Here is a 24532-nt window from a genome sequence, read left to right on the forward strand (position 1 = left end):
GTAAAACAGAGCCAAGCTAGTCCAGAACAAGAGAATACAAACTGAGTAATGACAAATATTCTTAGTTCATCCATGTTAAAAATTTGGTGGTAACAATTGAAACATTTTACTTATATCAAATCATGACACAGAATCCCACTGTGCTCAAGCATCCCTGTAGAGAGCTCCAGTGGGAATGCAGGTAACCTGCAGACAGCAATACCCACGGCAGTGTGTTCAGCAATCTGCTCACACAGGATTTTGCACAAGCTCTGACACATGGTAATCTACAACTGGCAGCAAACGATGAGGAAGGGGTAGAGACTGGGCAGTTCAAGCAATCTATTACTGCAATTTCATCAGAGCATTAATGTCATTCATATGTACTCTGTCATGAGGTGATGACTCACTGAAGAGAATTTACTTCCTAAGATTAACACATGTATCCTACAAGAGCTGTATTTGAGGAGTTGCAAAGCCAAGACATTTTAACTCACGTATCATGCCACCTGGGGAGAGGGAAACTTAAGATGGTGAGATAATAAACAAGGGTCAAATCCTGCACCAAACAGACGTAACTTTTTTTTTTTTTTTTTTTTTAACTAGAAAGTGATACACATTGCCTGTTCTGACTGGGAGAAAACCCTGAGATATGGAAGCAGCTCTTGGAAGATAAGATGCTGCTATACAGGCTGAGCATCCATCTCATAGCTTTCAGAACATGAATGTTGCTTACAGTAAGAAAGTTTAAGTTCAGCTTTTATCAGAGACTGTGGACTTGCCTAGAACAAAGGATGTTTATGATCCTGTCACGCATGACAAGTCCAGACTGAAGGTGATGCTTAAGTCAAAGTACCCAAGTTTTGTAGGGCACTAGTTTTGGAAAATATCTCCTCTGTACCAGAGGTTATTACTGACAGTTTCTTATTTGGAGAAGCCTTTTCCTCCAGCATTTCTCCTGCTAGGATTCGGAAGCTGAGTGATATCTAAGAGTTATTTTTAAATCCGGAGGCATAACTCCAAACACAGATATTTCTTATGCCAAGATAAGCAGAAAGGGTTTTGACTGTATTTTCTAGAACAGTCACTTGTAATAAGTGAGGAACAGGACCAGATAAAAGACTACCCCACTTTGACTGGTAATACATATCTCATAGGATCGAGGAAGTACAGTCATAACCTTAGACAATATCCTAAGTGAAGGAGTGTGCTGCATTTGTCTGGGAAGTTTTGATCACATTAGACAACAGAGTCACACACAGCTGCACTGAAAAATGTTTTTTGTTGCTCAGCATACACTTTCACTGAATTTTTTCCTTGGTGGCTGAAGGATGCAGGACTCAAGTTTGTATTGTTTTTCAGCTGGTACAGAATTTTGAGCCTATGGCATCCAAATAATTTCTTCAGGTTCATGGCCACTGAGACCTTATGGAAATCCTGGTTTCTTGAAGAAACTTACAAAAATTGTATGGCTTGTGAGACGAGTCAAATAATGTTATTTTCCAACTGCTATGCAGTTTTTCCATGTTGTACTGTTGGCACTAACAGAGGGGCTGTTGCCTTAATGACATGTTTCCAAACTTTTCTGCATAACAAACCCTTCATATGAATAGTGCACTGTATTTAGTGGAATACATATGCTCTAAATATGCTGATAGAGTTTTTTTGCAGCTCCTGCAGTTGCTCTGTAGCCAAGATAGCAGCAGAATTAGCTACCTTGGTTCTGTGCTAGTATGAATATATGCATTTTAGCTGATTCAGGCCTTCTGTACAGGCTGCACATGCCCGTTCCAAGTCACAGTGTGCACACATCCTGAAGACACTGCAAACATCTCAACATCTTCAACAACTCAGGGTGGACCAATCACAAGGGCTAAAACAATCAATGGTTAGTCAAGGCTTAGCAGACTCTCTCAGATGGTTCAAAAGCCAGCACTGCCCTTCCTCTGAGTGATATTGGAAGAATCTATAATGAGTGTGAATTTTGTCTTTATGTAAAAAGCTTCTGCAGAGTTTAAAAACTTCCCATTTCACCAAACTTTTTCCATTGAAAATGCTTCATTATGATACCAATGCCTATGGATCTGCGGCCTGAGGGCATTTGTCATTGCTGAGAACAGTGTGAAATATTTCACTGTTGTTATGCATTGGACTAAACTGGGGTGGGAGGAGAAAAATGGGTGGAGATAGATACTGCCAAAGTTTCAAAATATTCAAAACATTGTTAAAATAATAGATGCTCAACTGTCCTTTAAGGCCATGGTGGAAAGAGTGAGGAAAAAAATTTAATTTGCTCTAAAGAAAGCTTAAGTTCAGTATTAGGAAACACTCTAACAGAGGTTGCCTAGGCAAGGTGCTAAATTTCAACAACTGGAATATTTTAATAGTGATGAGGACAAACTTTTACCAGTAATGATGTAAACCATTTACAAACATCTATAAAGTGAATGTTTGCTTGCAAAAAACAGTATCATATCAGTCCTGTTATAAAGCACCTGCACATTATTGACACCAGCAATGCTTACATAGATGTACCTCCTTGTGGATTTTTAGTTACCCTAGACACAAAAAATAAAAATCACATAAAAGAGAACCAAACACAAATTAAAACTAGAAAATATTTAAAGCTGTAACTCCTGTGAGCTAAGTGGACATCACAGCACAGCTCGTAAGGTCATTTGAACAAAGAGCAAAGCATTCAAGCAACAAAAGTCCACGGATTACTAAAAACCAGAAAAAGTTTTGTTAAGTTTGTTTTAATAGTTTACCTAGCTTGGATCTTCGTACTCATTAGTTCATGTGAATTATTGTGCTGTACATGTGAAGACATCAAAAACTTGAAGGTTTCATACTGCAGAGACTGTTGTGACAGTAGAAGAACCCACAAAAAATTCCACTATGTAACAGCAAAATTTCAAGGGTACAACTTACAAACAGGAAGACTACTTATTATCTATGTCCATTGCTGTAATATTTTATAATGAGCAAGCAATTATCTTATTGTACTGCACTGGGGGCTCCAGACAATGACACAAGTTTCTCCAGGCTCTTATCAATCCAAGTCAATGAGTCAATCAAAGTGCAATGAGGCATATTATGACATATTCCAAAATTCAGAAAAAAGTAGTTAAATCTGATATCTGAAACAGAACAAGTTGAAGGGGAATGCTATACTGACAGCCCTTGAATTGCCTACAAATGAAGTAACATCATAAATGTCTAAGACAAAGAAAGCCAAAAGGGTTGAATCTGAAATCAAGGCTGAATATGTAAAAAGTGTAATAAAATTTTCAAACCAAAGACTATTTAAAGAGTCTGCCATGAATACATAATTATCTCAGACTAATCCAAAATTAGATTCTACTTATAGGAATCCTCCATCCTTTAGAAAAGTATATAATAGTCTGTAGACCAATTAAAAGATTCAAGCCTTGCTTCAAACTGTCACTAATCACCATCTCTTCACCCATCTTTTTCTCTCCTGAAATAAAATGTCTTTGACTATATACTCATTATTCTACATATCATCTATTTAATCTGTGCAGCAAATGTACTTTTAATCTCTCTGCAGTTTGAGTTCTGTGTACTTTCTTGTAAACTGGAAGATTTCAGAGATTACAGCAGAAATATTGATCTGTTAAGTGTTAGAAAAGCTATTGATTATGTGGTGGTACGAGCTTATATAAGCATAAATTGACCTTGCAGTGTGTTTTATTTGTGTTTCAGCTGGGGTTCATTGCAGCACACAGATGTGATAAGCAATACTGTTATATGGATTTGAATGTAGTTTGCAACAAAACTAATCTCTTCAAGAAGTGGTATTCTATAATCTGCAGGAATGTTTAACATACACTTTTGAGAAGAGATATTGAAGTGGGAAAAGGGTAATAGAGGTCAAGTGGAATAAAAAGGAAGAGGGAAAATAACAGGACACTGAAAATGGTGGATCTTTTATCTCTTCTTTTCAAGAATACATGTTCTTTTTTAAAGCAGTAATGTTCCTTTAAAAAAGAGAAAAAAATAAAATAATTTGGATGGGGGCAGAATTCTCCCAGATAGACTGCAGTGTAACACCAGGAATTTTAAAACTGTGTTTTACACCTAGGAATATCCTTCCCTCTTCATTATGAGATGCAAATAAGGTTTGTCTGGAATGGTCTTTCTATGGGGAGAGGGCCCAGTACCCACAGCTCACTATTTCAGTGTGACACCACTCCTGAAGTGCTATTACATCGCTTTGATAGGCTTCAAGCTCAGACAGCCCAGAAATACAATGCTCAGAGGCTTCTCTGAAACACAGCATCTGCTCAGCCTCTCCCCTCATTTTGAAGCCTGTTTTAAATATTTTGTAGCTTTCTGCAAAAGCTGGAGTCACAACTATTTTGAAAACCTCCAGATTATTTGATACCATTGGTGTATAGCCCAAATGACAGCAAATTAAGCTTAAAAGTCTGAAAAGCAGAGAGATGTGGAGGTGTAAGAAACAATTATAGCTTGCACTTAACTGGGCTCTGTAATTTGTTGCAGCAACAAAAACATTTCTTTAAAGCGGGAAACCTTTGAAGAATACTAATATAATAATTAATATTCAGGTTACCTAGGGAACTTGAGACTCTGCTGACTGTAGCTAGAAGATCCTTTGCAGAGGAAGCTACTCAGCACAGCTTTTTTCCCCCTAGACCTTTAAGGATGCCCCTTCCAGGCAGCTGTGAGATTATTTCCCCCACATTTCTAAGTATATACCAAGTTTCTTCCTTACACACAAGAAATCCAAGGACTTGTTCTGTCTAAAATTTCTGAAACAAATTTTTAAAAGATCAGGAGAAGATTAATTTTATACAGGAAAAGTCAGAATAAAAACACAGCTTTCTCTATGTCTCTAGAAATAAATGTTGAAGAAGACTCCAAAAATCACTGTTAGCAGGATGCTACTTACACCACTCTTTTAACAATGACTGACAAATACTACTGTGGGGCACAATAAATCTTAACTAGATTTCAAGAGCAATGAACCAAGCACTTGCACATGCTCCTCTGAGGGCAGCCTGTGTCTGACAATGCTGATGTCACCACTACAGACACTAAAATAAGTGAAATGCCAGGAGATTGGTTCCCTGACAGAGTCTGGACAAAAATCAACCACAAAAGAGTGACTGTGGATATGGAAGGTATTAAAGAGAACATCATGGCTTGTACTCGCTTCCTTATTCTTCTTGATTTTGAGAAACACATGTGTAAACATCACGTAGCCATCAAGAACCAGTGAGAGCTGCCAGAGAGCAACCTAGCCAAGAGCATGTGAGCCAGCACAGCAGAGCAGCTTTAGAGGGAGCCATCTGGGAAAGGGCAGCCCTCTGACAACAAATGGACACATTTTGCACAGCTGCATGACAAAGCTGAGCCAGGTAGTAGAGGGTCAGCCCGGAGTCCTGCACTCTGCTCTCCGACAATGAGTTGGCAAAAACACTGTAGTTTGTGCCAGACACGGCTGTCAGCTGTAACCCTTTTGCCAAATAAAAAGACAAGTATTTCTTTCCTGAACTGCACTTCTAATTTATATTCTTTTATTTGGCCTGGATCTGCTGGGAGAGCAGCTTGCAATGAGAATGGATGTGTACTCCTTGGCACACAGTGCTGTCTTCTAGGAACACAGGAGTTACTGGCTTAGATCTCATATTCCTTCACTCCTCTAGCAGCATGATGGAAGCCAGCAGCAAAAGCTGCAAAGGAAAACACAGGAAAGCTTCTCTGAAAAATTAACTACCCAGGAGAAGCTGCTCTTGAACCTTTATTAATTAGAGGTTAGTGTACGCCCTGAAGCATAAGACATTAAATCCCTTATAAATATGCATGCCTGTTCTTCAGAACTTCAGGATAATAGAGAGATGTCATAAAATTGACGCCGTGCCTGAGAAGCATCTAAGCATTCACTGCATTTAACAGATGGACAAACAGGAAAAGAAGTCAAGCAGCTTCTCTGCAGTCTCATGAGCAGGCAGACTTCTGGTGGCACTGGCAAGTGAATAATGTGACACAGCTTCAAGCTTCTCCTGCTGAAGGTGGCTGGTTGTAGTACCCAATTTCTGCTGCACAGCCCCTCAGAGATTAATTTCCTCTTCTGCAAATGGGCGTGTTTATCTACCTATTTAATGAGATTTTCAGACTGTAAAATATTTGTATTATCCAGCTATTACTGACACTAGGCTAAGTCAGAAAAAGGAAGAGATCTACTGCCCAGTGATTATTAATTCATCTGTTTCACTACAACTCTAGTACTTTTTCACCCCCATAGCTCCATTAATGCATCATTTCTCAGCTAAAGTTCCCTTCCAAACTAGTTGGAGGCTTAAGTCTGACAAATAAGCCTGGAAGCGCTGTAAGCATGGAGATTTATCCAGCAAATTTTATATAAAATTTGGTTTCCTTTTAAAGACTCTATTGACCGACTGCTAAGAGCCTTGAAAATCTCCGGTATGGTCATAGATTAAGGACAATGGTAAAATTTTAATATCCTATTTCCAAAAAAAAAAAACCAATAGAGAAGAATGAAAAAAGAAAGAAAAGACTTATGCAAAAGCACCCATCTTTTGTAAAATAATCATTCACAATGACCTACACCAAAGCACTGGTCCTTAGTCATGTCAATGAAAATCTTTGATGACAATAAATCAGATCAAATTTCAGGAACAGAATACATAGTACTGTCATCAGAATTGCAGCATGGGTTATGTGCATATGAACTAGCTAATACTCCAGCTAGTTTGGATGTTAAAAACCAAGACAACCATAACAGCACAGCCCTTGAACATAGATTCACTAACAAGTTTGTCCAACCGTGCTGAACCATGGATTTTAAAAGAAGGTTTTCTGCTTAGTATATGAGCTAAATTAAAGCTAGTAAGATCACCTCAATGTATACAGAGTCCACACTTTTTTGGTGGCTTAGCGCATCCGACAGTCTTGTCTTTTGAATTTTTCCAGTTTGATCACTGGTTGCATAATCCACCTTGACTGCTTATGATACTCCTTGCTGGAAGCCAAAGAAGCATGAGGAACAGCAAGCATCCTGTACTTAAAGTCCAGTCCTATATGATGTTTTGGATGCTTGATTCCCATAGGCCTAGAAGATCTAGAAGGTGGCCCAGTGGAGGGGAGATTGTATAAGCAATAAATGAAAAAGTCAAGCTGGACAAAGGAGTGGCTACAGTGACACTGATTCAAACAGTGAATCAGTGGCACTGTACAGCAGCGTACAGCACAGCAGAAGCAGTAGCAAATAGCTGCTATGTGGTGTCCTGTCCATTGGAAGGAAGGGAAGTTAAAAAAAAATAGATTAGGAAACAAAAAGCCCAAATGTAGCAGGGTGAAGAGCAGGTGAGAGCAGCTTCATCTCCTGTCAACTCTGCTGGAGACACTTGCTTGTTCTGAAATGGAATGGGCTGCTTTACAGCTCCTTATGGCGCTCCATAGCTCTGTGCACAGTTGAGGCCTGCCTGAGTCAATACAAAGTTTCTTTAACTCTCTGTGTACGGCTACCTCAGCTTTGGGAAACACCGTTAGTCAGTTGTTATACACAGCAAACACAGCAATTTATGGTGCACAAAACCCTTTACCCTGTCCCTCCCCCCCCACCAAAAACCACTTCTTCCAAAGAGATCATGCTAAGCATGTGGTTATTAAGCTCTCAATGCTAGTTAACTCCAAAAAGTTGGAAGATAGGTCAGTTTATTTTTAACAATCATGACAGAATCTTTAATTATGATCCATGTAAAAATGTAAATTTTTCCCCGGAGAAAACAGAGATGGCACAGTGAAGCTGTTCTTTAAAACCAGCATGATTTCCAAATGAGAGTGTAGGCTTTTCAGAGCTCACCATCCCTAGTGAGCATGTCCTTCTGTGCCATCCCAAACAAGGACAGATGGAATCACGTGCTGCCATGCTCAGGGGCCATCACATGCAGTGACAAACCCAATGAGTGCCTTGGGCACTTCTGCAATAGAGGCAATAGTTAATTATAGCCTTTTATCAGAGTGCCAGTTCAAATGGACAAAATAACATTATCAGTACTTTTTTAACACTGTAGGGTTTATGCCAGGAATCTTTTAATTCATTCTACTTAAGTTACTTTACTACTCATTATAGTAAAGGTAGATGAAATTACTTATGTAGTTCTTTTATTCTACTCAGTTTGCAGTTAAATTCCAACAAACAAGAAGAGCCCCAGCATCAAAAGATTGATAGAAATTACTACAAGCAATACAAAACTATCTGTTTTAATGGCTTGTTAAAAAATTTAAGGTGAACAGTTTTTTTTTAATGAGACAATGGAAATTACCTGAATTTTGTAGATTCTTCTGGTTTCCTTACCCAGGTGCAGTTCTGCAGTTTTGTGACTATGTGAAGATAATAATCTTCTGAGTATCTAAAAAAAGAAACAACATCAAACACTAGAATACATATGTATGTATATTTAGAAACAATCTCTAAAAACATTCAAATGATGCATTTATTAATAATAATGTGCATGGTGCATATATAATAGATTGCTTTTAGAACTCCGTGACCTATTTTATTTTTATAATTTGTAACAGCACTATCCTCATTTAACTAGCATGACCTATTAAACATCTCTTATTAGTACTGGTGTCCCAATGAACTTCAGAAACTTTCAAAAGAACATTTGTTTCAAACTTACATAACTAACCGTAAATATTTTGAAGTTATTAAAAATCATCTCAAATGCAAAATTCCAAATAGTATAAATAATTCTCTTGTACTTGGTGGTTTAAACCTTAAAAGTGGCTCTTGCTAGCCAAGATGAAACATAACATTTCTCATGCCTTTTCTTTCATTTACTTCATAGAGTCCCCAAAACTCAACCATCTAAAGATAATTTAGACCAATATTTACAGATGTAAGTTTTTCTTTAAACTGTCTGCAGAACAAAACAATATGTATGCTATGTTACATGATCCAGGTTACATTGGTTACATTGCTACATATAACCAAAAAGCTCTCTGCTCTTGAAAATACATGCAATCCATTAAATTTGTTCATAAGTGAAATACTTTGTAACATGGAAGTCAAAAGAATGAAGACATTTTTTGCTTTCATGTTCAATGTTACTACTTCTCCCATTTGTGCCTGGATTATAATACAGGTTCTTAAAAAAACAATAACTGACTTAAGATAACTGGGGGAATAGGAAGAAAAGTTGGTATGGATGCCATGACTAAAATTCTATGGGACTCAAGTCTCCATACAAGATCTAACTTGTATTATTTTAACAAAAATAGCTTAGTGTTGACCCAAACAATCATGAGTGTATTCAAGCTGCCCCTTAGAAGCATCTATTTGGAACAGTTTTACAAGAGTTGGGATGGCAAGAAACGTCACCTCTTTTTAAGTGGAGCATGAGGATGGGCAAAAAGCAATATATAAAAACACTCTACTGGTTGCAGCAGCAGAGCTCCATTATCTGAAAATTCCTTCTCGCTGTTCCACATTTGAAATAAACAGATCGTCTGCTTCATAAAAGTACTGCAATTGCTAAAAGTAACTCATTTATCCTACCCCAAGTAAAATCATGTCCAATTTCCACATGGAAAAATAAATTATAATTTTTAGAGGAATGCTGCATTAAAACTGGTTTCTGGCTCAAGTTTGCACCTGTGACACGTACAAGTTTCATCCTCCACACTTAGCAAGCTCTTAATGGAACTAGAAGATTATGACTAAATTGATTCTACTGAGCCCTTCACAACTCAAGAGAACTCAATTGGCAGAAGTAGGAAAAGAAAAACCTAGTTTCATTGCAGCTGTAGCTTATCTGACCTGGTGCAGTATGTTCTTCCTTCTTCCAGTCCACCTGCCTTGTGTCACTATGGGCGTTCACCTGACTGCTCCCCTGTTTTTCTTTTGCCAGGTTTTGTACTTGTCAAATGCCTTCATAGGCCATTTTTACTACCAGGGCAAAAAAATAATCCAGAAGGAAAAGGATATGCATACACATTTTCTTCTTATTGTGTTAAACCAGATAAGAAAGATTCTATTTAAGACCATAGCCAGTATAAGCAAAGAGTGATGGAAATGGACAAACAGGGATCAAGGCCCTCTTATTTCATCAGCTGCCTTGGAACTCCAGCCATAGAAAATGGAACTACTTTGCTGCTGAAGCTGATCCCTAAATTGAGTCACTATGTGGTCAGACAAGTGCCAGTAGGAGGGTAGGGCAGGGAGTGTTTGTGGGGTCAAAGTGAGATAAAAGCACAAAATCAAAATAGCCAATTCTGATATTGAATAACTAATCTGATTTCATTCCTTAATATAAACAAGAAATCACTCTTAGATGCTTGGACTTACAAAAAAAAAATCAGAAATTAATAGGATAACAGACCACGAAGAGTTACTTATGCTATCGTTATCCAGGAGAAAAAAAAATCTAGAAAAAGCAAATTCTAGCCTAAAGACATTGATAAGATGAAGATAAAAGTCAGAAATTAAATGAAAAATTACCATCTATTCAGAAAGACATTGCATGGACTGACAATTTTTTAGTAAATTAGAGGGAAACGTTTGCTAGGGAGAAGAATGAAAGCATCATCCATAATGCTAGTTCTGAAACCTCATAGGAAACATAGGCACTCACTGTCAGATACTGTAGGGCCCTCTCATACCTGTAACAAAAAATGCACTTAGGCTAAAAACGCCAATTACAAAGCAAGAACACTGCAGCCTTTCCACAGCTGTGTCTACTGGATGGAATTGCTCTTGCTCAGAGGTATCCAAGCTTGCCAGCTCACATAGAAAAGCACCATTTCCAGGTCTTACATATCAGAACACCAACTCTGCTCGCCCTATGCATCCAGTTTAGCTCTTCTTGTGACTTACAAAGACACTCTGGTCAGTCAGAACTTGTCTTTACCAGCTGGCACGGCGCCACAGGCAGCACAGACATCCCAGCACGCTGTCCTGGGGGACAGGAGCTCCCAACTGTTGCAGTGCTGCAAGGCATCTGCTCGCACCAGTAAAAGGTTTCTATGAAATGAACTCCAATACAGACAGTATTCCTAGAAACAATTTTTTAAAGACTCGACATCAAGCTCTTGGATTTGCTGCAGCTGGGTTTACAGTCCAGAAAACTTTGTTTTCCTCTCAGAAAGCCAATTTTAGCACTTCCTGCTTTAAAGGAGGCTTGGGGACTCACTCCTCCAAACGAATCAGTTCAGGTTATCAGGGAATAATTTCATGACTGTGCTGTAACCCAGACAGCCATCTTCTCCACTCTTCCATTTTAAAGAGCTGGCACATTACATATATTTCCACTGGCACTCAGGAGCCTACAATACATATTCACTGATGCTAAAAGGGTTTTATTATTAAGATAAAAAAAGCTCAGGTAAATTGAGCTATAAAAATACCTGGACAACACAATGATTACAGTGCTGAGAAGAGTGAATGAATGAAACGTGGGGTCTTTTTGTCCTGTTTTTTTCTGCTATCTGCACCACAACCTTTATAATTTTTTGTCCTAGGAGATTCACTTACACTATATGAGCCTGCCTGACAAATAACACCTGGAAGATTTTGTTTGGTTTTTTTTTTTTTTTTTCCCCCCCAGACTATTTGTCAGGTAAGAAGTGACTTCCTATGTTAACTGTGGCAGCTAAGGTGGAATTACTATGCACATTCAAAGCACTGACAAAGTATTACTATCTTCTAATTTTTGGCAGATATCTAAAGGACAACAGCAAGGACAAAAGTGTAGAGACAGTATGGAGACAACAGGCAAAATGTCAGAACAGACAGATGCAGTCTCACTGGTTATTTGCTAAAACTAAATACCAGCTTGTAAAAAAGGGTATTTGAATTAGAAGGAAGATTGAGCAGCAGGAGTCAAAAAAGGACACATTTCTACTTGGCAGTTTATGTTCAAGAAAGAAACAAAAAGAAAAGCTGTGGCATGAAATGCAAAATAAAGGAGGCTCTGTTTTGCCTATGGACACTTTAACGCTACCAAAAAAAAAAAAGAAAAAATCAGTTTTATAAGCCCTCAGGAGATTGTACACAGGGCTTGCTCTAGAATAAAAATGGAAAACTGCTAGCAAAACTCAGCACTGCAGGCTCTTTGTCACCACCAGCACATATTTGCTATAATAATAACAACTTCCCACTTACATAGCATTTCTTACTATCAAATCATTTGACAAGCTTTAAATTAGTACTTTTTTTTCTTTCTTCCAATTTAAGTGGCAGAAGTGTCCAGAACGTCCCTGCAAGTCTAGAACTGCAATATAAAGCATTTATAGACCACGCCCATGGGTCACACCTTGAAAAGGTAACAAAATCCCTGCAGCTCCTCTAAGTGAAGGTCAATAGCTGAAATATTCATGGCAAAAAGCAAAGCAAACCCCTGCTCTTTTTTCCCCAAACATCTGTTTCTCTTCCTACTTACCCAATTCACCTTCTGCCTCATTAAATGGTACAGCCCCAACCAAAGAATAAAGTACTTGTACTTTGTAAAGTTTCTCCCATAACCTCAGCTCCAAAATGTTCTCAATATGAAGAGCTCATCTCCAAAGACTGTAAACCTTTGCAATGTGTGGGATAAACAACAGCATTCATAGTGCTGTAAGTAGATTTTGAAAGCAATACAGTGACTGCTTTTCCTTCCCTTGGCGGCAATCACTCAAGTTTTCAGTCAACTGCATTCTTTTACCTCTTCCAGTCTATGTTTCAGCTCTCACTATGAATGCATGAGTAGCATACTGGTCTAGCACCTTTCAAAAGAATAAAAACTTCAATGATAGTGTTGCTGAAAGAGGTGGAATACTGATGAGAGAAGAGATTGTAAAGAAGGGGAAAAAAAGAATAAATAAATAAAGAAGTGATAATAAGAGCAAAGATGAAATGCTGGATATATGACTTAAAGAGAAGTGAAAAACTTTTAAATGCAATAAAAAAGTGAGGAGGGGCAGAAAAGAGAATAAGTTTTCAAATAATAATTTAATGTTATTTTGGCATTAAGGAAAAATTTGAATTCTCCAGTACTTTCAATAGGGAAAGGCATATAATTATTTTTATCTCACCTTTTGTTTCTCGTTCCATTTCTTTTCCCAAATGGAGGGGAGTGGGAAGGGAAGCTCCCAGTTTTAGACAGCATGGCACCATTCACTTTAAAGCTGCAACTCAGTCCTAATGGGAAGCCTTTCTTAATTTCAGTGTTTTATTTATTGGTGCATCCTTTTGTTTATTGGTGCATTGATATAGGAAAAGATGACACAAGTCAAAAACAATGGCTGCTTCTCAGGTTTTCACTTTGGAAAGTGACAAGGAATTTCAGCAGGACTGAAATCAAAGTTGGATGTTTCTTCATGCCAGAAAAATACAGAACAGCAAGCTGAAACCCAAAACTAACTTGGGGTGTTTCCCCAATGTATCTAAAATTGGACTGTCAGTTTCTTGTGGACTTGTTATTATAATGTAATCATGTGACTAACCAGCAGGTCCTTGTACTAGTACATTTCCAAACTTCCTCTAGTCAGCAATGCTGAACAGAATCATTAACTGAAGTTGCTCATAAAAGGAGGAGTGTTCACCAGTCAGGGAAAAGACACTCAATAATGAAATTATACCCCACACTTCTACTCAATATTTTTGTGAATAGCTTGGAATTTAATGTTCCTAACTGACAAGAAGAAATCTTGTATTGTGAAAATAAAAAGTTAAAATCCCACCTCAGATAAATCTTATCCATGTTAAAGAAAAAAATGCAGGAAACATTGGTTGAACAAATTCCGTTTTCTGTTGTATAGCTCCACGTTAATAAACCAAGAATTATGTAAAAAGGACAATCTTTTACCCTACTGTTTAAAACAAACAAAGCAGAAAGGACAGCAAACACCTACCTTTTCTTCTTGATAGATGATGACAAAATGTTGTCCTGAATTGCCTTACATTTTGAAGCCTGTTCAAACTGGTAAATTCCATTTTTATTATGAGTTGTTCTGTTAAAAGGAAACAGGAGGAGAAAAAGCAATAAACTTTTAAAGAGAGAACATATTCTACCAATGTTGTCACATTTACTTTGCTATGACAGTAAGATTAATAACCATTGATTTCGCTGAAAACATTACTAAACAACCCTTATGGACTTCTATTGTGAAGCTCCTGTTATTAAAAGAGAGTTTTCTGCTAGGGACTATAAAATATTTGGTTCTTTAAAATAACCTTATTTCATAGTCTGAATTATATTTTCCACTTTTCACTGTAATCAGCAAATGTAATTTTAAAAAAATAAATGGAATTGAAAGCCTCTTGAACATTAAGTTTTGAAGATTTAAAATATTCACTAGCAAAATATTTAGCAGACGTGATTTCTTAAAATTGTTGATGAAATGCAATATTCAAAGTGAATATAATATATACAGGAAAGTTTATCCTCAGGTGAAGTGGATCTTTGTACCTTAACTTACTGATTCAAGCATAATACTTCCTGCCTTGTTTATTCTTTATTTACACAGAAAGAACAAATATTTGCAAAAGGAATCAAGGCAAGTGCCAGATAGTGATCTTTAATTCCTGTCTTACTTTCACCAAACTCCTGTGTGGTCTTCTTGCTCTGGCAGCCTGGCCTTCTGAGGCCCATCTCAGAAGACTGAGATGTAAATTAGTAAATGGCTGAGATACCAAGATCTTATTCCATTCACCTCAGTTCATCCTCTATCTGTGTCCAATCTCATACAATCACCCTCTTCTAACATTAGCCTTTATTCTGTGGATTGCCATTTGTCATAAACATTTTTCCTCCGGCAATATTTTCCCTGCCACTCACCATGTTCTTTCCTACCACCTCCCCCTCCTCTTTACTTCTTTCCACTGATTCACTACTTACAGAGCCCTTGGACATTGCAGCCTATTTGTCCAAACCAGAAGTAGAAACATAGAAGACAGAGATGCTGTGTGCTGTTCCTAGAGAACAACTGAAACATCTCTGCACAGAGGCGCTCACACACAGAGAGGCCTTCCTGCTTTGTGCTTCTGAGCCATCACTGTTTTTACTGACAAGCACCAAAACTCCATTGCCTTCACCTGCTACAATATGGAGACCCCTTAGCAACAAGATTTCTGACAAGCTGATTTTGAAGACCTTGCTTGGGAAAGATGCAATTTCAAGTCACAGAACCACAGAGTGGCTGAAGTTGGAAGGCATCTCTAGAGCTCATCTAATCCAAACTCCCTGCTCAGGCAAAACCACCTAGAGAGGATGAGCAAGGACTGTTACCAGATGCTTTTGAATATCTCCAAGCACAGAGACTCCACAACCTACCTGAGCAGCCTGTGCCAGTGCTCAGTCACCCTTACAATGAAAAAGTGAGGCCTGATGGTCAGAGGGAACTTCCTGTGTTTCAGTTGGTGCCCACTGCCTCTGTTCTATCACTGAGCACCACTAAGAAGATCTTGGTTCCATCCTCTGCACCCTCCCTTCAGGTATCAATAAGGTCTCTCCTGAGCCTTCTCTTCTTAAAACTCTTCAAACGAGAAGACTGACTGAAGAAGAAAGAGAAGAATAAATGCTTCTTTATTTCGCTACTGAACTGACTCTCATGGTCACAGCTGACAGGGAAGGAAAGAACCACCTTTCTTTTTCTTTCCATTGCCCATGGATTTTCTAGAGTTAGTCACCCCTGGTAGAAATTTCTATAGGATGCAGGCTGCCAAGGAGAGAGAACAGCCATCTTCATTTCTTCCCACCACCAATAAATTCTTCCCAGTATACATTCAGTGCTCCTGAGGAAGTATCCATTCTGTATGCCCCTTGTTGAGGAAAACAGTAAGACAACACAACATAAACCTCTATCCTTTCAGTTCTGCAGTGACTTCAATAGATGGTAACAGCTGGCACTGCCTACTGAGAGCTCCTCGGCTGCCTTTGCATACAGCTCTTTATCTCATTTTTTCTCAAGGAGTGAAATACAAATAGCAGAAGGCTCTCAGAGCACACAGTTCAGAACTAAAACTCTGCAGATCTCACATAGCAAGTGCTAGCAAATATTCTGCCTACAAAACTTATGTACACAGGTTTACTGCAGCTTGGTCTGAATGGTTCTGTCTATGCAGAACAATCAGGTAGGCTCTTTCCAGTTCTCAAACAAATTTAGTTAGCACTATATTATGCTTCCCCTCTCTTGCTTCTTTAACTTGTAACATCAAATGATTATTCTCCAGCTGCAGCTTAAAATAAGAGAAATGGCTACAGGAAAAAGTTTAGCTGCCTGAACAGCATCTTAAAGAAATAGAAAGGAAAAAAAAAAAAAGGCACTATTGATATAAGCCAAGTGCACGTTACTGCTGCAAATAAGCCTTTCATTATAACTAAAACCTAAGATGCTGGATGCTGATTTGAGAAGTGGCCCCAGCTCTTCTGAGCCACAGCTGGCCAGAAGAGACCCTGTCAAACATGTGAAGAAAGCCAAGCGGATGACCAAGTCAGAGCAGGCAGTTAGGTGTGACCAGCTCCCTGCGAGGGGTGTTAGAAGAGTGGCAGAGCACCAACATGCTTGCACAGCTCTGTGCAGTCCTTACATTACAAATCCTTACAGCTTCCTATTCATTTATGCCTTGAGATCTGTGGGGCAATGATTAAATGTCCTCTCAAATACAAACGTTACTCCACAGACTTTCAGTCCTTTAAAAAATTCATAAGATCAACACAAACAAGTCGCCTCATTTTTTAATATGCAATTGTTTTTATGCAATCATTTTCAAGACCTGAAAAATTCAAAAAAGAGGAAGTCAGAGAAAAAAAGAAAGAACAAAAAAAAAAAATCCCCGTTCTGTTTTGTCATTTAAATTAAATTCTGTTTTGTCATTAAAGCCTCACATTTACTTTTACAGCCACATGATAGATAACCAAAATGCTTCTTCGTGGCTTTTTACACATAAAATTTACTTAACCCTCTTTACGTGGTGCAAAAGGTACAAAATTAAAACAATGTATTTGCAAGAGATGTAAAACAAGTACTCATTCCATTAGAAGTTAAATTTCTGAATTTCTGTTTCACTGTCAGAGTGGCCTCTGCTTCACGAGTGAAATCTTTTTGCGTTTAGATAAAGATGGGTGTGCAAGAGGCAGTCCAGACTTCTACTGCATTATTCATGGCAAAGTTGTGCAGACATCAGACTCAGATTAAGTTTCTGCTCATTTCAGACAACTGTGCAAGGCAATATTTACCACTAAATGAATTTACCTGACCTAGTGGATGACAGTCTTTGTTCACTACTTAGAGCAGCACTACAACTTCTGCAATGAAATCAATAACGTGCCTAACAACACAGATATCAGGCTACATTCACCTAATTTTGTGAACTATTAAGCTAAATGAGAACTTGAAGTAGAAGCATTCTGTTGGCTTGAACTCATAAAACTGATGATACAGGGAAATTTCAGCTGTTTTTCCCTAGGGCTTAGATGTTCTCAAAGCCAATCTCATTGGACCAAATCTGAAAAACAGGGGTTTTTTTAATCATATACAAACAGCTTGAGGACCACATACTTCCTATGGTAATTCTAGAAACTCAGGAAGTACACCATCTGTACTTTAATAAATCCACAGCAGATTAAGACCATGTGTTAAGGCCTTATCTATGAGCACGTTTTATTCTATATCTTGCTCTCAGGAAGACAGCAGATCCTCAAACTGCAAAATTGCTTAAGACAAGGATTGAATCTTTAGACAGAAACTATATGGGAAGTCCTTTTTCTGCTCCTGCAGCATTCAGTCCTGAGACAATAGGGAAACCTTAGAGCAGGGAATCAGCAGACAGAGGGGTATATCAGGTAAGAGCATTCTGGGGGAGCAGAAAGGTACAAGCTACAGGAAAAGGAAAGGCACACCCTTTAAAAACAAAACAAAACTCAACCCAGTTATCAGAGCAGGAAAATGGGATGGGCATAAGATGAAGTAGTGATAGGGAAGAAAAGGAAAAAGGCAGATAGAAAAACTGATGCTGTGAGTTATACTGTAGCATGAAGATTAAAAGGTCACTCCTCTAAATATCCCTCAAAATCAGGTAGAAACAAAGAATGTGGGATGAGATATTCAAAATTTCTCAGAACTGAACTGTCTGGCAGCAGTGAAAGCAATAAAAATTTCACCTCCCTAGTAAGTCCACACTGAGAGTAAGGGAAAATCCCACTCGTTGGCTATTCACTCTACACCCAGCAGAACAAGTTGTTGCTCTTTTCTACAGCTGCTTGCTCTTGTCTGTCAGAAGCAGCACAAGAGCTCTAAACATGTTCCAGCTGAGCATCTCCAGCTAAAAAAGATAACTTCTGTATGCAAAATTGCACATTTTTATCATTCTACCAAAATGGCACTGAATAGCATTATCCAGATTGTGAATATCTTCTGTCTTAATCTCTCCCGTGAAGGGACTAATTTATATTTGAATCTCATCATCTGTTAGTTGAATACTATTAAAAAAACCACAATCCATACTTCCATAGGAAGGGTGCTGTTAAGTGCTGTCTTTGACACTAATTCAAATTAATCAGATGATAAGAATATAGTGATGTTTTTAAAGTTCACAACACCTTGATTGATAAGGCGATACACAATTTAAATTCTTGGTGAAATGGACTAAAAAAATTGCTTTATCAAACCACAGGAGTAAGAATTTGTCTTGTAACATTAATCACAGCAACTGTTGAAGGGACTGATCCTACTATCTTTGTTCAAGTTCCTATAGAGGTATTGCTTATATAAGGAATCTGGTCTTTAACACAAACTGCACCTTTAAAATATTTGAAAGACTATCCAGTGCACTCTCCAGGGTTATGTATAACATCAGATACTTTTTATTTATAAAATCTATAAACTGCATGACAGGTAACATGACAAACAACATTCAGACTTTCATGGTAAGTGAAGTGAAAAGAATAAGGTACTTACACTAAAATCATGTTAAAAGGGTACACAATAGAATGACAGAGCAGTTTCACTTGGACCAAGTAAACAGAAACCTTTCACCACTGTCAGAACACAAATGTGTCCTGGCAGCAGCTTTCAACTGAACACCTATTCATTTAGACAGAAGTAATACACATGACATGGGTTCAAAATGCACTCCTAAAATATGTCTGCATGCATCACTTGGGAATGAAGGGGCAAAATATTAAGAGAGTAGTAAAATTAGTGAAGTGGACCCCCACTGCTGACTAATCTAAACCACAGCAAATTATTTGTGCAACATACTAGGCTACTCCATAATTGCGATATTACCCTGTCTCTTCTTTCCCTTCTGACTGCCTGAATGCAATATTTTGTCAGGAGACAGAATGTACAGGTCTCTACAGCATTGTTAATTAAGTATAGCTGTTTATTTCCTAGGCCTGCACACAGATCTGCTGCTGAGAGAGGAATTGGAGAAATCAACACTATGGAACACAGTATTAACACTAACTTGTTTACCCATTGCTTCTCAATCACTTCCTCCCACTGTTCAATTACCTCAGTGGTCTTTACACTGCGCTTGCCTTGGATGTGGAAAGACAGAAAGCAAGCTGGGGAAATAGTAAGTGAATGCCTTAAAACTGGCAACACAGACTAACAGAGTAATGGTGGTCAGTTCTTTAGGGCACTGCTGCCTTGTTACTTTTATATAAACTATACATAAATAGTGCTATCTTGACTTCCCTTGCAGGACCTGGCATTATTTACCTGCTACATATTCTTGGGTACTATAATAGGAGTTAGAATTTCTTCCTAAATTTAACCTAGCACACGCTGGGCCTCATAACAAAGAAAATACTACCTAGCTTCTCTTACTATTTTCATTTTCCCCTGATAAGCACTAGAAGTTCTACTATTAATATAACCACTAAACCAACAAATATGCCGGCACAAACAGAGTCGGGGAGAGAGGAAAGAAGAGAGGGAAGACCAAGGGTCTAAAGGTGGGAAAAATGCAAGACTTCTTTTTTTGGTTGTACTGTTGACAATATAAGAAGGTTGTACTTAAGAAAATATATATTGTCTTTGCAGTTACAGCTTAAAATTTGAGAGGACAGTATGAAGCACAGATAGGAGAATTTGCCAGAGACCATACTATTGCAGTATAGTGATACTGGTTCCATGAATAAATCTGGGGACTAGTAGACATATCTTACTAACAGCAGCCTTTCTTTTCAGTAAGAAACCCTATTAAGAGGCATAGTAGGCAGTGAAATAAGCCCAAGACTAGATGTGCAAGTTGCACTGTAGAGGCAGTCCCATTGCTCCAATTAGCTAAGGGTTAACAAGAAAAAGGGGTAAGCAATGTCCTGTAAGAGACAAACCATATCATCAAGGTTATTTACTAAGACACAGAAAGAGAACCTTAGGTGCCTGGTCACCATGTATTTAAACACTGCTGCACATAATAGCTGCCTAAATATCTAAGAGAGTCTGATCCAATTCCCTGATTTTCATCCTTCAGTTTCATCCTTTTAAAAGAATTACGCAAAGTAAAAGAACAGATTAGCTTTCAATACTGCAAGGCAACAGAATAATAGGGCTTTGGAGATTCTTTGGGAGATGTCTGGTTACAAATATGCCTCGAACAGCAAAGGAAATAATGATAACAAAAAAGATTAGCTTGTGACTGTGAAGACTGTCTAGATTACTTTTACGTAGAGGTCAAGGATAGTGCCTAGGTTTTTTTTCTTTTTCCTTTCCTGGAAACATCCATGCACATCCTCATACTCTTATGCAGGAAAGGACACTACTGCCAATAACACAGCAATGCCATTCAAATGATCAGGGTTGTTTAGGAGAACCACACTTTTCCACAGCACACTGGAATCTAATTCCTATTGAGCAGACCATCCATCTCCATCACTGAGGGATTGGTCTGAACCTCCTGAATGAGTCCAGATGCTCTCTGGATCAAACGCCTTCAGCATGGCCCTTAGCCAGGCCCAGTCCAGCTGCTGCCTGGATCAAACCCCTCCAGCATGGCTCCCTGCCCAGTCGTGCTGCTCTCTAGATGAAGTAACAGCTCCTGGTCAGTCCAGTCCAGCAGCTCTCTCTCCTTTCTCATTAGCCACACATATACCACACAAACTCCTGTCAGGCCAGCTTACTGAGCACAGTCACTCAGGTGAGAAAGCACATCCACTCTTGGATTCAGCTGGCAAGACATCTCTCCAAAGACACTACGGTTACAGGAGCTTGAGTATATTGAAACTTTCTTTGATGAATTATTTACTTGACACACTTTTGCAGTCACCCAGTCATGAAGAAATACAATTTCAGGCTGACAAAAACTAGCTTCAAATTGGTGCCAAAATCCTCCAAGCAGAATAAGGAAAAATACATATTTAAAATCACAATCTCACTTGCCCTATTACAAAGATTAAAAAAATGACATGGATTTTCAGACCTCTTTGGTACGTGTTATTTCTACTTTCATTGCTCCAGTTGTGAGTGTACTAACAGCAGATGGGAAACAATTAGACTGTTCTCTGAAGTGCTCTCTGCCAGCATTTCTAGTCAATTCAAGTCCATGGTATAACATAGATGCAGCTCAGAAACTAGCAGGGAAGAGCGTGAGGAGATAGGCCAGGGGGAAACCACAGACAGCCCAAAACAGATTGGAGAGAAGAATGGAGTAATGGCTACAAACAAAAGCAAAGCAGAACAGTACATACTGCAAAAACCAACACTGAGAGGGGGAAAGAAGGGAAAAAAGAAGAAAGGGAAAAAATGAGAACAGGAAAGAGAAGCAGGCTAGAAGCTCATAACACCAGGTACGAACATTTGCAGAATTCTGTTCCTTTACTTTCACTCTAACTTTGAAAGACACTATAAACTTATAGCTTGTGAGAGTTTTAAATATTGAGGGAGAGACCACAAGGGTATCTTATCAGAAATGCACTGTTAGGGTACACTGCAATCATTACTGCAACTAACATCACTTGCAGTCACTCAGGGAAAGCATAGGCTGCCAAATTCAGCTAGATTGAGTGAGATGGTGGCCTCAGTAAGGTTAACTGCACTGTCACCATTGTCTTCAACACAACCAGGACATCACAGTTTCTGTGAAAGACCCAATTCTTAAGTTCTTTCTAATTTTTATAATGCATTTTTGACCATAATGTATATTAACATATAATAGTTATGCTAACTGTAAAGGTAATAATTCCACAAAAAGTAAAAGAAGAAAGCAAAAATATTTCAAAACTACTTCTTACATAGTATTGATCTCATGTGTGGATTACACCACCATCTTCTGCTCTCTTAGTTCTCCAACAGTGTGTGGGGACTCAAGAGCATGAAAACAACAGTCATTAGTATTGAAGTCTGCACGTAAGGCACAATGTTTCACAGCTGATTTTAGAAACTATCTTCATATTAAATTTCATGGTATAAAATAACAGGCTGTGAAGCAAAAATCTACGCTGATCTAGAAGGTCAAGACAGAGGATCAAATGAATGGGCTCCCACAAAGTATAATGCCAACCCAAAACGAAACAGGCTTCATCTGTCTTGCCTTCATCCTATGGATTGTAAACGATACGTCTGTATTTTTAACTAAATACAGATTACAAAAACAGTGACAGCATTACCCAGCTCCAGCTCCACCTTCTAGGAAAGAAGAATAAAAAGATACCTGGAATGTGTCATCCAGCAGGCACTTTGTTCATCGTACGCTAACAAAATTGCTGTACGCAATATTTTATTGGGCTCAAAACCAACGGCAGAGTGACAGCCGTCAGTAAGAGGGCCCATGAGCAAATAATTGATTGTAGTTAAAGCAAAGTGCCATTTGCTCTAATAATCTCTAACGCTCTCTCTGATCAAGCTACCGAAACAAAAGCAAGAATGAACCGGAGCGAAGGCGAATTTCTGCTTTCGTAGACCCGACCTCAAGGACCCACCTGCGGGCGTCCAGCCCGTACCTGTTCTCGGTCGGAGGAAGGGGCGTCAGGGGTGACCTAAGGGCTCGCACCACTTTAGGCGTGACAGCCGCTATTCCGGCGTCCTCCTCCCAGCCCCTGGCAAGCGAGACGGAAAACAAAGTTGTCAGGACCAGTGACCGAACATCACCCGGCGCCGCTCTCCTGCCCACGACCCGCGCCGAGCCCAGACCGAGCCGGGGGCACCGCGCCAGGCTCCGCCGCGCCCCGCGGGGCTCGCCCCGCTCCTCCCGCCCTCCCCAGCCGGCTCCGGACCGCGGGCGAGGCCGCCCGGCCGCCCTACCTGGCGCGGAGGGGCTGCTGGCCGCCCAGGCGCAGGAGGCAGCCTCCCAGCAGCAGGCTGCCCAGCGCCGCGGCCAAGGCGATGACAGCCCGCATGGTGCGCTCGGCAGCGGCGCCCGTCGCAGCTACGGCCCCATAGTATTTAAGGGAGGCTGCGGGGAGGGGGAGGCGGCCATGGCAGCCACAGGGTCTCTGCGCTCCGCCCCTCGCCCGCAGCCCTGCGCCGCCGCCATCCGCCCCCCCTCCTGCCGCGGCCGCCGCGCGGGCCCGGCCCGCCGGTGCTGGCGGGGGGCGGCCGGGCTCGGCAGGCGTGAGGGCAGCACCCGGGCGGCCTTTGCTAGCGGCCTGTGCCGGCGGCCGCTCGGGGCGCTTCCTGGAGCGCTTCTCTGTGTCGAGGGCGGCGGAGCGAGGGAGTCGAAACTGCCCAAACTTTAATGGGGGAGAGGGGCGCCGTGCGGGACGGCGGCGGGAGCGGGGTGCGGGGCTTGCTCGGCGAGGGCAGGCAGCCCTGCCCCGTGGCTGGAGTAGTGAAGCCGCTGCTACTTCAGTAGCTCTTTCTCTGAATTAAAAAATAACAGTCAATGTGTCCTGTGTTTTGTCTTATAAAAGGTATGTTATAAAACTATGCATATTATAGTAAAAATGACCCCACGTGGGACACTGTGTGTGTGCAGCTCTGGGGCCCCCCAACATAAGAAGGCTCTGAACCTGTTCAGAGGAGGGCTGTGAACCTGACCTGAGGGATGAATAGCCTGTCCTACCTCTGCTGTAGGACAGGCTGAGAGTGCTGGGGTGGCTCTGGGGGAACCTCATCACATCCTTCTGGTGTTTGAAGGAGGCTTGCAAGAAAGCTGGAGAGGAACTTTTTAACAAGGACATGTAGTGATAGGACAAGCAGGATGGCTTTAAACTGAAAAAGGGTTTAGATGGAATATTAGGAAGATATTCTTTACTGTGAGCATGGTGAGGCTCTGGGACAGATTGCACAGAGAAGCCCCATCTCTGGAAATGTTCAAGGCCAGCTTGGATCAACCTGACCTAGTGGAAAGTGTCCCTGCATATGGCAAGGGGTGGCTGGAACTAGATGATCTACAACGTCACTTAATTTGGAGTGGCTTTGTTAAAGAAATGTTTCTGTAGTAAGCTTTTATCTTTCTACCTGATGGTGCATTCAGTGTTGCTTTCACAAGCCAGCCATTGGTATGAGAGTCCTAGTGAGGTGACAAGGGGCCAATAACTAGGTCCCCTTTATTAAAAGTGGGTAGAAGAGATGCTGTGACTTACAGCAGCCTTTCAGTTGTGAGCTGACA

The 24532-nt window shown here is 40.0% G+C and overlaps 1 protein-coding gene across 2 annotated transcripts in view; it reads right to left on the reverse strand.

Moving 5' to 3' along the window:
* The window catches only part of ST8SIA6 (ST8 alpha-N-acetyl-neuraminide alpha-2,8-sialyltransferase 6), a 44982-nt gene extending 21517 nt beyond the window's left edge, over positions 1-23465 (reverse strand). Inside the window, exons 1-4 of one of the 2 annotated variants that reach the window (XM_041408629.1) lie at positions 23224-23465; positions 22923-23018; positions 13888-13986; positions 8316-8402 (exon numbers count right to left, since the gene is read on the reverse strand). In XM_041408629.1, coding sequence (XP_041264563.1) covers positions 8316-8402; positions 13888-13986; positions 22923-23018; positions 23224-23318 — 377 coding nt within the window. In that variant the 5' untranslated portion in view covers positions 23319-23465. Of the gene's footprint in view, positions 1-8315; positions 8403-13887; positions 13987-22901; positions 23019-23223 lie in introns of both variants that reach the window. The other variant, XM_041408628.1, reaches the window with a different exon arrangement.
* Between the last annotated feature and the right edge of the window lie 1067 nt (positions 23466-24532).

Source organism: Onychostruthus taczanowskii, unplaced genomic scaffold (assembly GCF_017590055.1).
Source record: "Onychostruthus taczanowskii isolate IOZ18803 unplaced genomic scaffold, ASM1759005v1 scaffold3, whole genome shotgun sequence".
Classification (NCBI taxonomy): domain Eukaryota; kingdom Metazoa; phylum Chordata; class Aves; order Passeriformes; family Passeridae; genus Onychostruthus; species Onychostruthus taczanowskii.